Source organism: Mobula birostris, chromosome 1 (assembly GCF_030028105.1).
Source record: "Mobula birostris isolate sMobBir1 chromosome 1, sMobBir1.hap1, whole genome shotgun sequence".
In the NCBI taxonomy this organism is placed as follows: Eukaryota; Metazoa; Chordata; class Chondrichthyes; order Myliobatiformes; family Myliobatidae; genus Mobula; species Mobula birostris.
Genome location: NC_092370.1, coordinates 91,689,290 through 91,705,515, shown reverse-complemented (window position 1 = coordinate 91,705,515; position 16,226 = coordinate 91,689,290). Strand labels below are relative to the sequence as shown.

Below are 16,226 nucleotides of genomic sequence, written 5' to 3'. Positions count from 1 at the left end.
AAAGTACGACTGGTGTTCTTTATTTAGCTTTTGTATAATTCTTCTGGAATAAAGTGCACAAAAGATAAAAAGAAAAGACAAAAATAAATGGAAACTATTTCAGCTTCTCATCCCCGAGTAAATGCCCCAGTAGTTTCATGTACAAAGATTGAATAAGGATTTGGGGAACACAACAGGGGCACAAGTGTGGATAACATAATTCTGAACATTTGACAAAGCTCTATTTCTTCAAACTGAAAGGGTCAAGTACAGATTATATATAATGTGCATTTTGTCTTAACGACCTTCATCATGATGGTCAGTCATGAACAATTAAATGTACTCTGTTGGTAATCGAGATTGACTGAAATATTTCTGGTCTGATTGTCAAACCAATGCATTAAAGCACGAAAAGCATCACTAAACTTCTTTGTTAATTTGTTCAGGCATGTTCCTGCATTTTTAACTCAGAGGTTTGAGCTGGGCCCCAATTCTAATTTATTTTCATATGTTCAAAAATGCAATGTTTATCAGAAATGCAGAGTAGCTTGCCTCATGAATAAACAGTTGGACTGATGTGGAGGAAAGTCACAGTTTAATAGATACATTCTATTTGCTTGACAGCTTGGCATAATACCAGCATTTGTTTTGTTCAAGGATAATTCTTTGATAAAAAGACAACTGTTAACCCCGGCTGTCAGACACAGTGTGATGAGGAGATTTTACTATTTGGAAGAACACAGATGCGAATGGAAGAGACAGACTTAGAGAAGTTGATTCATGTTCTTTTGTGTTCACTTTGTTTCCAATGTCCTTCATTCTTGTCAGGTAACCAGATTGAAATGACACTTTTATCTCTGACTAATCCAGGTGACTTGTTAGTGCACTCATATAGTTTCTCCTTGTAGACTACCTCTTTGTCTGGTAATGTCACCACCAACTGATTGAATTGAAAGCCATAACCCGCAGCTAAGAATTGATTGGGATAGTAGAAATGAATTAATTTAATGAGGTCTTGGTGAATCCCTTTCATTTATTAAATATTGTAAAGAACATTTGTGTATCCTGAAGGTTGTAAGCAGTGGAACAGATGTGTCTATCTAAGAAGGAAGCAGATTAATAGAAGGTAAGCCTGCTTATTAGGTTCAAGGCAGGTAAAGTTTTGGATCAAATTGTAAAATCAGGGATTAATAAAACAATTCGAGGGTCAGTCCAATGTGGATAAGTGAAGTGCCATCTGTATGGTGAGTAACCTGAGCTGATCCTATCAGTCCAGCATGAAGATTAGAAGGTAAAGAAGAGTATGATTTACTACATTCAAGGTCTTCAGTGTGAAGTTGTGGAGAAATGAGTTCTTATAGGTGCAGTTACAACCAGTGTCCTGTTCTGGGTCTGAGCAGTTCACAGTGAGCACCATGAATTGAATAATCTAACTGGCAGTTTGTACTGTGAATGCTGAGGTGATCAGGACATATGGGCAGCAAGATGGGCAGGTCTGACAGCCATCTGCTTAACTTCTAACCTTTCCAATTAAAATACACAGAATAGGGTGGATTAGAGTCAGTTTGGATTCAGAAAAATAGAAGGAATGACAAAAAAAATTAAGAGAAAGTAAGTAATTGAGACCAAAATAAATGTAATACCTTGTGAACTTCTATGCAATTCTAAAGCTCCAGTGTCAACGTACCTCATTTGCTGGTACGAGTCAAGATCGTAAATTACCCTTTGATCTCAGATTTTCCTAATGCAGCCACTGTTCACTATTGCTTCTTGAGATTTTTACATTCAAAACATCTGGGCACCTTGACTTTCTAGTTAGTCTTTGATTGTTAATTTCTAGCCCATGGTTGTAAAACACATACAGTACACACATGCCTGTGCACGTGAACACGCACTTAAATCCCCATGCAGGCATTCACATTAGCAACACATATACCCCTTTAGATACAGCTCGGGAAGAATGACCTATCAGGGCACAGCTGCAGTAGCCGGGTCAGTAGGACTGTGGCTGGCACAGAAGCATAGCAGGGAAGGTTAAAGTCAGGCAGAGAAGTAGTGATACAAGACTCAATAGTTAAGGAGTTTCTGTGGCTGTGAAGGAGATGCCAAGATCATGTGTTGCCTCCTGGGTGCCAGAGTCGAGGGTGGCTGCAGAACAAACTCAAGAGGGAGGGTGAGCTGCCAGAGGAAGTTGTGATACAGACTGGAACCAACGACATGTACAGAAACAGAGAAGAGATCCTGTGCAGTGAGTATGGCAAGTTAAGAAAAAGTCTGAAAAAGTGCAAGGTTTTCTTCAGGGCAAGAATAGAAAAAGAGAACAGATGAACAAGGAGTTGAGGAACTGGAGCCAGGGTATTAAGTCCTTGAATCACTGGAGCAGGAGTGACCTGTACAAGAGGGACAGATTGTGCCTTAACTGAGGGAACCAATATCCTAGTCAGGAGGTTCACTAGTATTACTTGTGAGGGTTTAAACTGGTTTGATAGAGGTATAGAAACCAGAACACCAGGTCAGAAGGCAGAGGGACTGACAGGAACGTAAATGTCACAACTAGTAAGAACAGAGTAGTAATGGACGAATGGGATGAACAGGTTGAAGTGAATGTGTTTTAGACAAAGTTAGATATTTATTGATCCCAAAGGAAATTACAGTGTCACAGTAGCATTACAAATTCACGGATATACAATATTACAAGAGAAGTAAGAAAGAATAAACAATAAATGATCACAAACAGTCTAATGGGAGGGGGTCATCACTTCCCTGGCTGAGGGTAAGAATGACCTCATATAGAGCTCTTTGGAGCAGCACAGTTGTCTTAGTCAATAACTAAAAGTGTTCCTCTGTTCAGCCAAGGAGGCATTCAGAGGGTGAGAAATGTTGTCCAGAATTACCAGGATTTTCCATAGGGTACTTTGTTCTACTATAGCCTTCAAGGTGTCCAGTTTGACTTCTTAACAGAGCCAGCCTTTCTAATCAGTTTATTGAGCTGTTGGCATCACCCATGTTGATGTCATTGCCCTAGAACACCACCACATAGAAGATTGTACTGATGACCAAAGACTTGTAGAACGTGTGAAGGAGCGGCTTGCATACTCCAAAGGACCACAATCTCCTTAGGAAGTAGAGGTGATGCTGGCCCTTCTTGTACACAGCCTCTGTGTTGGTGTTCCACTCAAGTCTGTCATCCAGGTGCACCCCGAGGTACTTGTGGGTCCTCACCACATCCACATTCTCACCATCAATAGTAACAGGGAACAGTGCAGGCTTCATCTTCCTAAACTCTATCACCGTCTCCTTTGTCTTACTGATGTTGAGCTGCAGATGATTCAGCTTGTGCCCTGTGTTCATCCGCCTCGCCTGCCCTCCCTTTATACACCCAACTGAGTCATCAGGGAATTTCTACAGATGGCATAATTCAGTGTTGTATCTAAAGTCTGAGGTATACAGGGTAAACAGGAAGGGAGACAATACAGTCTCCTGTGGAGCCCCAGTGCTGCTTATATCCATGTCTGACACACAACTCTGAAGCTGACCAAACTGTGCTACGAATATTATGGGTGATAAACAGTTACAAATATATTAGGCAGGAATGTGTGGGTAATCAAAGGCTTTTTCCCGGGGCTGAAATGGTTTCCACAGGAGGACACAGTTTTAAGGTGCTGGGGAGTAGGTACAGAGGAGATGTCAGGGGTAAGTTTTTTACGCAGAGAGTGGTGAGTGCGTGGAATGGGCTGCTGGCAACGGTGATGGAGGCAGATATGATAGGGTCTTTTAAGAGACTTTTGGATAGGTACATGGAGCTTAGAAAAATAGAGGTCTATGGGTAAGCCTAGTAATTTCTAAAGTAGGGACATGTTCGGCACAACTTTGTGGGCCGAAGGGCCTGTATTGTGCTGTAGGTTTTCTATGTTTCTATGAACTAGAGAGAAATAATTGGGAACAGCTATTTTTTGAGCAAGTCCGTATCTGACGTGTAGGGGGTGTTTAAAGAACAAATGCAGAGTACAGGAATGGGTATGTTCCAGTAAGAAGGATAAAATGGCAAAGTAAAGGAACATTGGATGTTAAGAGAGGTGGCAAATTTAGTCAAGAAGTGAAAAGAGATCTATGTAAAGCTTAGGAATCTAAAATCATACAGAGCCAGAAAATTTGAGGATTATAAAGAAGGCAGAAAAGAACTCAAGAAGGGGGTTAGGAAAGCCAGGAGGGGCAGTGAAAGGTCCTTGACACATAGGATTGAAGAGAATCCCAAGGCACTCTACAGATATGTACATCAAGAACAAGAGGATAACTGGGGAGTGGATAGGGCACTCAAGGATAAAGAAGGGAGAACTTGGAGGCAAATGATGTGGGCGAGGTCCTGGACGATTATGTTGCATCAGAATTTACCAAGAAGAAGGACACAAGATAGGGTGATTCATGTGTGTGGAATGTGCTAATTTGCTAGGACATTTTGAAATAAAGGAACATTGGGTTTCTTAAAGAACATTAAGGTAGATAAATTCCCAGCTCCTGATAGGACATACCCCAAGTTATTGAAAGAGGCTAGAGATTAGTTTACTGGGGTCTTGACCAATATCTTTATGTCCTCTATAGCCACAGAAGAGGTCTAAGAGGACTGGCGAGTTTAGCTTATGTTGCTTCATTATTGAAGAAGGAGAATAGAAATAATCCTGGAAATGATAGACTAGTGAGTCTCACATCAGTGGTAGGGAAGGTACTGGAGAGAGTTCTTAGGAAAAAGGTTCATGAGCATATAGAAAACTATTGTCTAATTAGTGACAATCAGGAAAGTGTGCAGGGCAAGTCATGACTGACTAACTTGATTGGGATTTTCAAGGAGGTGATAGAGGTGATGGATGAAGGGAGAATTGTAAATGCTTGTCCACAGGGATAAGGCATTTTGACAAGTTCGTAGTTCAAAGAAATTTATTATCGAAGTACATATACGTCACCATATGCTATGCTGAGATTCGTTTTCTTGTGGGGCTTCACAGTAAATACAAAGAAACACAGTAGAATCAATGAAAAATTATACACAAAGATGGACCAACAACCCATGTGCAAAAGTTAACAAATTATGCAAATGCAAAGAGAAAAAAAATAATAACAGATAAATTGTGCATTGGAGAATGAGAGGTGACCTGATTGAGGTGTATAAGATGATGAAAGGCATTGATTGTGTGGATAACCAGAGCTTTTTCCCAGGGCTCAAATGGCTAACACAAGAGGGCATAGTTTTAAGATGCTTGGAAGTAGGTACAGAGGGGTTGTCGGGTAACTATTTCACACAGGGAATGGTGGGTGCATGGAATGCACTGTTGGCAATGGTGGTAGAAGTGGATACAAGAGGGTTTTTTAAGAGACTCTTAGATAGGTACATGGAGCTTAGAAAAATAGAGGGCTATGCGGTAAGGAAGTTCGAAACTACTTCCAGAGGAGGTTACATGGTCAGCACAACATTGTGGGCTGAAGGGTCTGTAATGTGCTAAAGATTTCTATGTTCTACGTTCTATAAATAAGAAATAAGTAATATTGAGAAGATGAGTTGTAGAGTCCTTGAAAGTGAGACCATAAGTTGTGGAATCAGCTCAGTGCTGGGGTGAGTGAAGTTTTCCACTCTGGTTCAGGAGCCTGATGGCTGACGGGTAATAACTGTTCCTGAACCTGGTGGTGTGGGACCTAAGGCTCCTATAACTCCTTCCTGATGGCAGTAGTGAGTGACAGCATGGCCTGGATGGTGGGGGTCCTTGATAATGGAAGCTACTTTCCTGCGACAGCGCTCCTTGTAGATATGCTCAATATCTTTACCAGTGATGGACTGAGCTGTATCCATCACCTTTTGTATGCTTTTCTGTTTCCATATCAGCTAGTGATGCAACTAGTCAGCATACTTTCCACTGTGTATGTATAGAAGTTATTCAAAATTTTAGATGACATGCCAAATATCTGCAACCTTCTAAGAAAGTAGAGGCAGTTTTGTGCCTTCTTTGTAATGACACTTGCGTGTTGGACCCAGGACAGATTCTTTGAAATGATAATACCGAGGATTTTAATGTTACTGACCTTCCATCTTTGATCCCCTGATGAGGACTGGCTCATAGATCTCCAGTTTCCTCCTCCTGTAGCTCTTTGGTTTTGCTAATGTTAAGTGAGTTGTGGTGGCACCATTCTGCCAGATGTTCAAACTTCCTCCACGTGCTGATTTGGACTTACAACAGTGGTGTCGTAAGCAAACTTAAGTATGGTATTGGAGCTGTACTTAGCCACACAGTCATAAGTGTAAAGTGATTAGAGCAGGGGGCCTTGTGGTGCACCTGTGCTGATGGAGATTGTCGAGGAGATGTCGTGTCAATGAGAACTGACTGGGGTCTGTTAGTAGGAAAATTAAGGATCCAGTTGCACAAGAATGTATTGAGGACTCTCATGAGAGGCTTATCCAGAAGATTAAGATGCATGGAATCCATGGTGCAATGGCCATTTGGATTCAGAATTGGCTTGCATGTAGAAGATAGAGGGTAGTAATCAATGGGGGCTTACTCTGGCTGGAGTCCTATCACTGGTGGTGTTCAGCAGGGATCCAGACTGGTGGTGTGAATAGAGTAGAAAACTGGCGAAGGAGACATCAATTGCTGTTATTGGTGGAGAACAGCCGATAGAGTTTAACCCAGCCATATGTGAGGCGTTGCAAATGTAAAGGGAGAATACACTATTAATGGCAAAATGTTATTAGTGTTGATGTGCAGAGAGGTCTTGGAGCACAGATCTATGAAAATGACGACACTGGTTGACAGGGATGTAAAAAGGCCTATGGCATGCTCACCTTTACTGGTCGAGGAAATGAGCAAACGATTTGGGAAGTTCCTTAGCATTGGCTGCATTGAGCTTCCATGCACCCTTCAGTACATACACCAGCATCCTGGACTGAGCCTGTCTGCAGCTTCCCTTATAGACATCTCGCTGTGCGAGAAGACCAACAGGTTTTGGGCAGGCCAAGGAGCATCCTTCACTGAGTCGATGTCTCATTGTGTGTCCCTGGGAACAGCCTGAAGATCAGGCTGTTAGACAGCCGCTGAGGATGAACTGGAACACAGACACTTGCTTCCTCCTCCACACTCTCTTAGCAAACCCGTAGTCTGCAAAGAGGTGGGTGACCATCTCCAGACGGCAACATATGCTGGGGGGTGACATGTCATCTGTAAAGGAAGGCACTTCGTACCACCAGCCTAGTGAAGTCTTGGTGCTCGTTGGTTAGATCTGGCAATACGACGTTCTGCCAGATGATTTGGGCCGTCTGCTTTGGTGAACAGCATTGTCTGTTGAAGGGCCTGTTTCTGTGATGTTCTGTGTTCAACGTATACAATGCACAGCTCACGAGCGTTTCCCAACCCTCTTGGCAAAGCCAAAAGGTAAGAAGATCCACAATATTTATTTCAATAACTGCGAGGTAACGTTGCAGCTCTGTAAAACTCTGGTTAGACCACACTTGGAGCATTGTGCTCATTCCTGGTCACCTCATTATAGGAAGGATGAAGAAGCTTCAGAGAGGGTGGAGAGGAGGTTTGCCGGGATGCTGCTTCAATTAGAGATTATGTCTTATGAGGAATGACTGAGTGAGCTAGGGCTTTTCATTTTGGAATAAAGAGGGTGAACGGTGTACAAGATGATCAGAGGCATAGAGAGAGTTGACAGCCAGCACCTTTTGCCAAGGGCAGAATGGCTAATATGAGAGGGCATAATTTTAAGATGTTTGAAGTGGGGGCATTTATTTTATTTAGTGATACACCGTGGAGTTGGCCCTTCTGGCCCTTCGAGCTGTGCTATTCCAGCAACCTTTGACAAACACTATTAACCCAAACCAAATTACGGGACAATTTACAATAACCAGTTAACCTATCCAGTACATCTTTGGACTGTGGGAGGAGACCAGGGGACTCCAGGAAAACCCACACATTCCATGGGGAGTAAGTATGGAGACCCCCTACAGAACTGTGCCAGAATTGAGTTCCAAACTCTGGAATGTCCCAAGTTGTAATACCGTCACGCTAACTGCTATGTCAGAGGTTAGTTTTTCACACAGAGAATGGTGTGTGCGTGGAATGTACTGCCAGGTGTGGAGAGGAAGATAAATTAGAGACAATTAAGAGACTCGTGGATAAGCATATGTATGAAAACAAATTGAGGGCTATGTAGGAGGGAATCAGTACATTGATCCTGCAGTAGGTTAAAAGGTTGGCTCAACATCGTGGGCCAAAAGGCCTGTACTGTACTGTACCGTTCCATGTCCTAATGTCCTCTTCAGAATGCCTGGCTTATGAATCAACATAGAAATTTTATAAACATTTATCAACCACTCTGGTGGTGTTGTCTTCTTAAAACATGTATTTGTAGTTGTCATGGAAACTATTTTTGCTTACTGCTGCCCTCTAGTGACCAGATGATTCAGTTTTAGAGTCACAGGGTCATAGAACATAACAGCACAGAAACAGGCCCTTCTACCCATCTAGTCCATGCTGAACCATGAATTTGTCTTGTCCCATTGACCTGCACCTGGATCATAGCCCTACAAATCTGAACAAAATACTCCAAGTTAGCCTTCACCAATATCTTACACAATTTCAACATAACATCCCAACTCCTGTACTCAATACATTGATTTATGTATCTCTATCTACCTGTGACACCAGTTTCAAGGAACTATCAATCAGTATTCCCACTGCAAGCTTTGATTGTCTTCCTCGCTGTCCACTACACCCCGCCCCCCATCTTGTCATCGGCAAATTTGCAGATCCAGTTTACCACATCATCATCCAGATCATTGATATAAATGACAAACAGCAACAGAACTAGCACTGATCCCTACAGCACACTTCTAGTGACAGGCCTCCAGGCAGAGAGGCAACCATCTACAATACTTTCTGACTTCTCCAGGGAAGCTAATGTCTAATCTAGTTAGTACTTGATCTGGAATGCAAAGTAATTGAACTTTCTTGACTAACCTCCCATGCAGGACCTTGTCAAAGGGTCTTGCTAAAGTCCATGTAGGCAACATCTACTTCTTTGCCTTCATCAACTTTCCTGGTAACATTAGCAATATAATTTTCACTAAACAGTTTGCTGCTTGTTTTTTTTTGTTCACTGGAGCAAGTTTAACCTGGGCCTGAATTTTATGTCAAAATAACAAGGCTAAAGTACACACAATTGTTTATGTGCAAGTTACAGAGCCTCTTCAGTTTGCATTCGGAATTTGCTATCCATATTTTCCTTCTGCACCACGTTCTCCTGCCTTCATCCTGTAACTTTTAACACCCTTGCTAACTAAGCACCTAACAACCTCTGCTTCCGGCCTTCACAGCCATCTGAGGCAATGAATTCCACAGAGTCACGATCATGTGGCTAAATTATTCTGTGGCTCTGCCCTCTGGATCTAGAGTCTTACCAATGACCAAGTCCTTCCAATTCACTGGTTGCTGTACAATGTTTTTAATACATTAGAAGGAGTAGAGATTGTACGGAGTGAATGGATGTGTTCGGGCAAGTTAACCTGTTGACTCAGAACTTCAATCTAATCTAATCTAAAAATTTGCGTGTTATAATTCATCACACCAGATTTATACATATATTAGTGTAAACAAATAAAACTATGTTGGAGTGATATGTTAGTAATATTGCTAATTCATTAAGAATTAAGATTCATTAAGAAATCCTTGTCCTGGGCCCAGCACATAGTGGAGTTATAAAGAAAGCACGGCAGCACCTCTATTTCCTTAGAAGTTTGCAAAGATTCGGCACGACATCTAAATCTTCGATGAACTTCTGTAAGTGTGTGGCAGAGAGTAAATTGACTGGTTGTATCATGGCCTGGTATGGAAATACCAATGCCCTTGAATGGAAAATTCTACAAAATTTAGTAGATACAGCTCAGTCCATCACAGGTAAAGCCCTCCCTATCATCGAGCACATCTACACAAAGTGCTGTCGCTGGAAAGTGAGATCCGTCATCATGGACCCCCACCACTCAGGCCATGCTCCTTTCTCACTGGTGCCATCAGGAGGGAGGACTCACACTAGCAGGGTCAGGAACAGTTATTATCCCTCAACCATCAGGCTCTTGAACAAGTGGGGATAATTTCTCTCAACTTCACTCGCCCCTTCACTGAACTGTTCCCACAACCTATGGACTCTCTTTCAGAGACTCTTCATCACATGTTCTTGATACTTATTGCTTGCTTGCTTGCTTGCTTGCTTGCTTGCTTGCTTGCTTATTTATTTATTTATTTATTTATTTATTTATTTATTATTCCTTATTTTATTTTTCTTTTGTACTTGCACAACTTGTTGTCTTTTGCACATTGATTGTTTGTCTGGTTGAGTACAATATTTCATTGATTCTATTACGGTTCTTGGACTTACTGAGTATACCTACAAGAAAACGCATCTCTGGGTTGCCAGTGGTGACACACACGTATGTACTTTGATAGTAAATTTGCTTTGAACTTTGAATCTAAATATCCCTGGATCCTGAACTTAACCTAGCACACAAGAACCAAGAAAGTAGACCACCAGACCCCTGGAGCCTGCCACCATTCAATATGACCTTGGTGCTTTACGCCAGCCCCAACTGTGTCAGCTCCCCATTACCCTCAATTTCAAATATTAATCCAATTCCATCTTAATGATTTCTGAAAATCTGTCCTCCACCCATCCTCTGTGGCAGTGATTTCCTGTGATTCACTACATTTTGAGAGAAGAAATTCCTTCGCATCTCAATTTTGAATGATTGGCCCCTTGATTTGTATCTATGTTCCCTTGTTTGTGACTCTTCCACTTGTGAATACATATCAATATCTCCCACCGTCAAACCCTGTTTGGATCTCCTAGATTTAAATAATTTCACACCTCATGCTTCAAAATATCAAGGTATACAGATTCAGACTGTCTTGCCTCTTTTGAAAAGAAAACCCTCTTATCCCAGGACTTGACCTGTTGAGTCTTCTTCATACTGGCTTCTACTTTCCAATTTCAGTCTTAATTGGGGTTCCATCATGCTTAATTATCATTTATTTGATCCTTTCCGTTACCCCTTTCCAAGTATTGATTCTTTCTATTCTCCATATCTAAGCATGTATCCAACACTTCCTAGCCTGGAATATCTAATTATTCTTGCTCTTGCATAGACGTGTAGGTTCCTTCAAGTGGAGAGTTGGATCATTTAATAGCTAAGATCATTCTGTCCTATGTGAACGACCAAAATGTACTTGAGATGAAGAAATACATTTTATATACAATCTGGTCTTTATGCATAGGAATCAACTGCACTCTCAGTGGTGTTCTGCTCTAAAACATTTACTTTTGAGGCACAGGAACACTATAATTAGCATTAGAGCATGAATATATAACATGGGTTACATTATCCTGAGCGACTGGGAAATTAAAAACATATTATCACCAATTTAAACAAAGTTATATTTTAGTGATCAGAATTTTTAGGCCAATGTTGCATTACAGTTCCAGCATTCTTCCTTCTGTTTTTAATAAAGTTTGATTTGAGCACATTGCCCATGGAGAATAAGTCAGTGACTTTCTACATTTATGGCGCAAAACTTTTAAAAAAGTAATTATTTCAAATCCTCTCTTCTCAAAGCTATTAAAGTGCTGAATTCAACAAGGTGGGTAAGGAGAAGTAATAACTGATTTTTATCAACTGCACCTTTTTTGTAGCACTCGTTAAAATTTTTAAGCCGCATTGTTAGAAGGTACTCTTTGCGATTTGGAGAGGAGATGTTGCATTTAGATTATAATTAAAAGCACTGGTATTAAGCAGGTGAATGTCAGCCACTGCTAGCTGTACTATTTTTCCTGCTCAGTGGCTAGGACTTCAGAGCAAAGCAAGGCTTACACGTGTTATGGGCAGCAAGCTCCTGTGGAGGAAGGATGCTCATTGTCTTCATTGCAAGTGGACTGCAGTACAAATCAAAGCCTAACCCTCTGGGGATAGAAACTAATAAAACACAGTCTATTTCAAATCACTGTTACAATGAAGATTAATTGATATAAGTGTTAAGGCTCTGCAGGCTTTTCTGTGGGATCTAATTTGCATCTTAAGAGGTGGTCTAACACCACAGTTCCTGGTTGAGAAAGCAATCCTCTCTACTATCTAGATGTAATAAAATGCATATGATTGTTGAATGATCAGGAAATAAGCAATTATTTGATGTGCTTTCAATTTATGCTCTGTGCCCAAAGCCATTTGTCCCTCATATTTGGAAAAAAAAGTTATTTCAGGGCTAAATTCTGTTAAAATAACTCTTGTTTTCACTCATCATACATTGCAGTTGGTAAGACTGCATGTTCCATGTTTTTTGTTGCATTTCGGTATTAGAGTCAAATTCATAGTATGCTTTGAAATAACATTAATTTAAAGTCAAAGGAACCCTTCAACTGGATGAAGGTTATTAAAGGAAGCTCTGTCTGGCTTACCATATGTGATTAATAATATCATAGTTTCTTATTGATCTATCTTATTATCAGAACTATGCATAGATTCTCTTCTAATTTTATTGTAGTTAAAGCTTCCCAGTAGTTGGGATTGAAGTTTCAATTGTTGCATTGGGATATACTTAGAAGTTATTGGAACACAGAGTTTAAAATATTTATTATGTTGAAGTGAGAATATTGGCAAGGCTTCACTTTCCAGTGCTGGATGTGAGCAGACTTAAATTCAGTTTTCCTTCCTCTTATCTAGTTTTACTATCTCCTGCTCCCAAGTTCTACATTTTTATTCTTGCTTCTGGAATAGTTTGTTCAGGGGTTATTTTGTTTTACATATTCACGGGACATGAACGTCACCAATAATGGTTACTGCCCACCCCAATTTTTCCTAATTGATTCTTTTGTGGGCAGTTATAAACTAGTCACATTGCTGTGGCTCCTGGTCATATGTAGGTCAAACAGGGTTCCTCACTTGACAAACACTGATGAACCAGAAGGCTTTTTAACCACAGTCCTGTGGTTTGATGGTTGCCATTATCATTTCATATTTATCTAATTGCTCGAATTTAACTTCCACATCTGCTATAGTGATATTTAAAACTAGTGCCTCTGGATCAATAGAGCAATCCTTCTGAGAGACAAATGGCAGAACTTTCACCAAAAGAAAACAGTGGTAAACCTGTCCTGGTGTTCCCACATAAATGCTTCATCCCTAAACTGGTGATGGTTTTATCCTGCTGGTTACCCCTGTGTTGCTGTAGTAATACTCACAACACGCTGGAGGAACTCAGCAGGTCGGGCAGCATCCGTGAAAAAGATCGGTCAATGTTTCCGGCTGAAAGGCAGCTCCTACCCCACTGATACAAAATTATTGAACAGTTTCCTAGGACAACAAATGGAGGTTGAACTCGTGATCTACCTCATTATGGCCTGCACCTTATTGTCTGCCTGCACTACTCATTCTCTTAACTGTAACATTATTACAGTAACTGTTAACATTTTCTCTTGTACCACTTCAATGCACGCTGGTAATGAAATGATCTGCAGGGATGACATGTAAAGCAAAGTTTTTCACACTTGCTCAGTACTTGTGACAATAATAAACTGATCTTCCCATTGTCAAGTTAATGTTACCTTTTGTAAACTGTCATCCATATACAGTGGTACCTCCATGTTTCTTATATGTTGACATGCATATTGACATGTAAGTTCCACTGTATGTAGGATTGCTACTGAACTGCTAAGGACTATGTTGGCAAGTAAATCACAGGTATTGTTTGCGAATAACAATGGACAAGTGTGAGTGGCTTATTTAAGTTATGAAATTGATAGGATGGGGTGGGACTCCACCATGTTAGAAGGTTTAAATGTAATTAAGAGAATAGTAAACCCATCAGGATAAGGCACTGCTTAATTTTTAAGAATATGATCATTTTCATGAGATATAAAGGACCCAAAGACTTCATTGTTAATGGATCAAAATTTAAGTTGATGATCACTTATTAGAAAGAAGAAAAAAGGCTTAATTTCCACTTTAAATTGTTCTTGTTACTATGTGCCATTGCCCAAAGGATTATGGAGATCTGCCATCTATGGATTTCATATGGGTGCTTTCATGTGAGTTATATGGGTATAAATTAATATTGTTAAACCTTATTTCCTCAGATCCACCTACTCCGATTGCCCCACCTCAGATTAATTCTGTTGGTGCTACGTACCTGTGGATCCAGCTTAACGCAAACTCCATCAGTGGGGATGGGCCTATCATCCAACGTGACATTGACTACCGCAGCACATCTGGGAGCTGGGCAGACATACAGCCAGTGGACAGCCATCAGTACAAAATTGGCCACCTGGACCCTGACACCGAGTATGAAATCCGAGTCCTCCTCACCCGACCCGGAGAAGGGGGAAGGGGAGCTCCTGGCCCTGCCCTCAGAATGAAAACAAAGTGTGGAGGTAAGTCCTGGGAAAATTGGTGAAATGGTATCATTTGTTGTGGAAAAATTGCCCGTGAACTGTTCAGAACTACATTGGCAAGCAAATCAAGGTGGGATGATAGGGGTTTTCTTTGTGGATAGCAATTGATGAGTAAGAGTGACTTTATTAACTCATGAAATTGATATAATGGAGCTGGAGCCTACCCCACCGGAAGGCTTAAGGATACTTAAGAGAACAGTATAGCAATCTTTAGATCGTGCCATGCTTATTTTTCAAGCATATGGTTATTAGTGTGAGAAGTGGTGGGAAAAGAATAAAGGATGTGCAGATCTCATTGTTAATGCATAAATACTTAAGTTGATCTCTAGAGTAGAAATGTTTGATTTCTACTTTACTTCTATTTGTAAAGCTTACCCCTCTTTTAGCTGTGCCATTGTCCAAGGGATTAATGTGGATATACCAGTTATTAATTTCACATTGGTGCTTCTTTCTGAGTTATATAGACAATTGCCTAATATTGTGGCAACAGCTGCTTGAGCCCTTCGTTTGGTTAATCTTGCTCAGTTGTTTCCTCCTCTAATATTCCACACATACTTGCCTTAGATCACTGGTGCTCGGGATTTAAGACAACACCTGGTGCAGTAGGGCGTGAGGCTAAGAGTTAATTAAATAGGAAGCTGGCTGATCATAGGTGGTAATGGTGAAGATGGTATCACTACAGCTGGGCTCATGTGACTTCTAGAAATTTAATCAAAAAAAAGTACCAGGCTCTGAATTTTGTCACAAATCAGCATCATTATTGGAAAATGTAAGACGTTGAACAGAAATTTAGTTGAAAAGAGATTCTGACCATCCACTTTCTCATCGGCAAATGCCCTTTGTCAGACATACACTGTGAGAACGTTGTATAACATGGATGGTTTGACAAATACAGTACATTGCTGTTCTGCACAGATAGCACTGCAAAAGAGCTCTGTAGAAACCGACCTGTATGTGCAACACAGAACAATAGGTTGTACAAATTTTAAAATAAGTTCAGGTGTGATAAATCGGAAGTGAAAGCAGAAAATATTGGAGATATTCCGTAGGACGAGCAGTGACAGGTTCTGATGAAAAATTGTTCCCCTTTTTGCTGCCTGACCTTCTATATCCACCATTTTCTGCTACATGGATGGTACTGCTGTGTTCTGCTTTAATGTATATGTAGCCTGGGGAAGAATACACACACAGGACAACAAATACATTTTTGGGTCTTAAATTCTTTTACCTGTTTTAGATGTTTCATTGCAGAAAGAGGGTAACAAAATAAAAATGACAACATAAATTAAAACAGTTCCCGCCTTTACAATCTCAGTTTAACTTCAGACCATACCCTTGTTACATAGGTAGTATGAAAATAACTAAAACAAAATATACAAAACCATTATGGTAGTGGCAAATCTAAAAAAAAAGTACAAACGATGTTAGCATCTTACCAACCCAGTACCTCATACACAGCATTGAAAATATGAATAAATACATCTCATCTGAACTAAGAGATGTACTCACATTTGGCACACACGTGCTTAACTTCCAAACGCACATAGGCTAGACTTAGAAATGAGTTCTCCTCACTCACACTAGGTGAACAGAAATTAATACATTCACATTACTCTGTTACATTCACATTAGGTCATGAAAAATAAAGAAAGGCAAATAAACTTTTACAATATATTGCCTTGTTGTTGAATTACTAAAAAAAACTAACCTAGTAGGTCAATTAAGGAACTTCGCAATCATGCTATCCAGTGCTGATCAATCTAGAACATGGC

The 16,226-nt window shown here is 40.5% G+C and overlaps 1 protein-coding gene across 13 annotated transcripts in view; it reads left to right on the top strand.

Annotated features, from left to right (window-relative positions):
• LOC140198158 (receptor-type tyrosine-protein phosphatase mu-like) overlaps window positions 1-16,226 on the top strand; it is a 1,049,822-nt gene that overhangs the window by 484,630 nt on the left and 548,966 nt on the right. For all 13 annotated transcript variants that reach the window (XM_072259223.1, XM_072259213.1, XM_072259205.1 and 10 more), the window contains one exon: window positions 14,140-14,433. In XM_072259223.1, coding sequence (XP_072115324.1) covers window positions 14,140-14,433 — 294 coding nt within the window. The remainder of the gene's footprint in view (window positions 1-14,139; window positions 14,434-16,226) is intronic.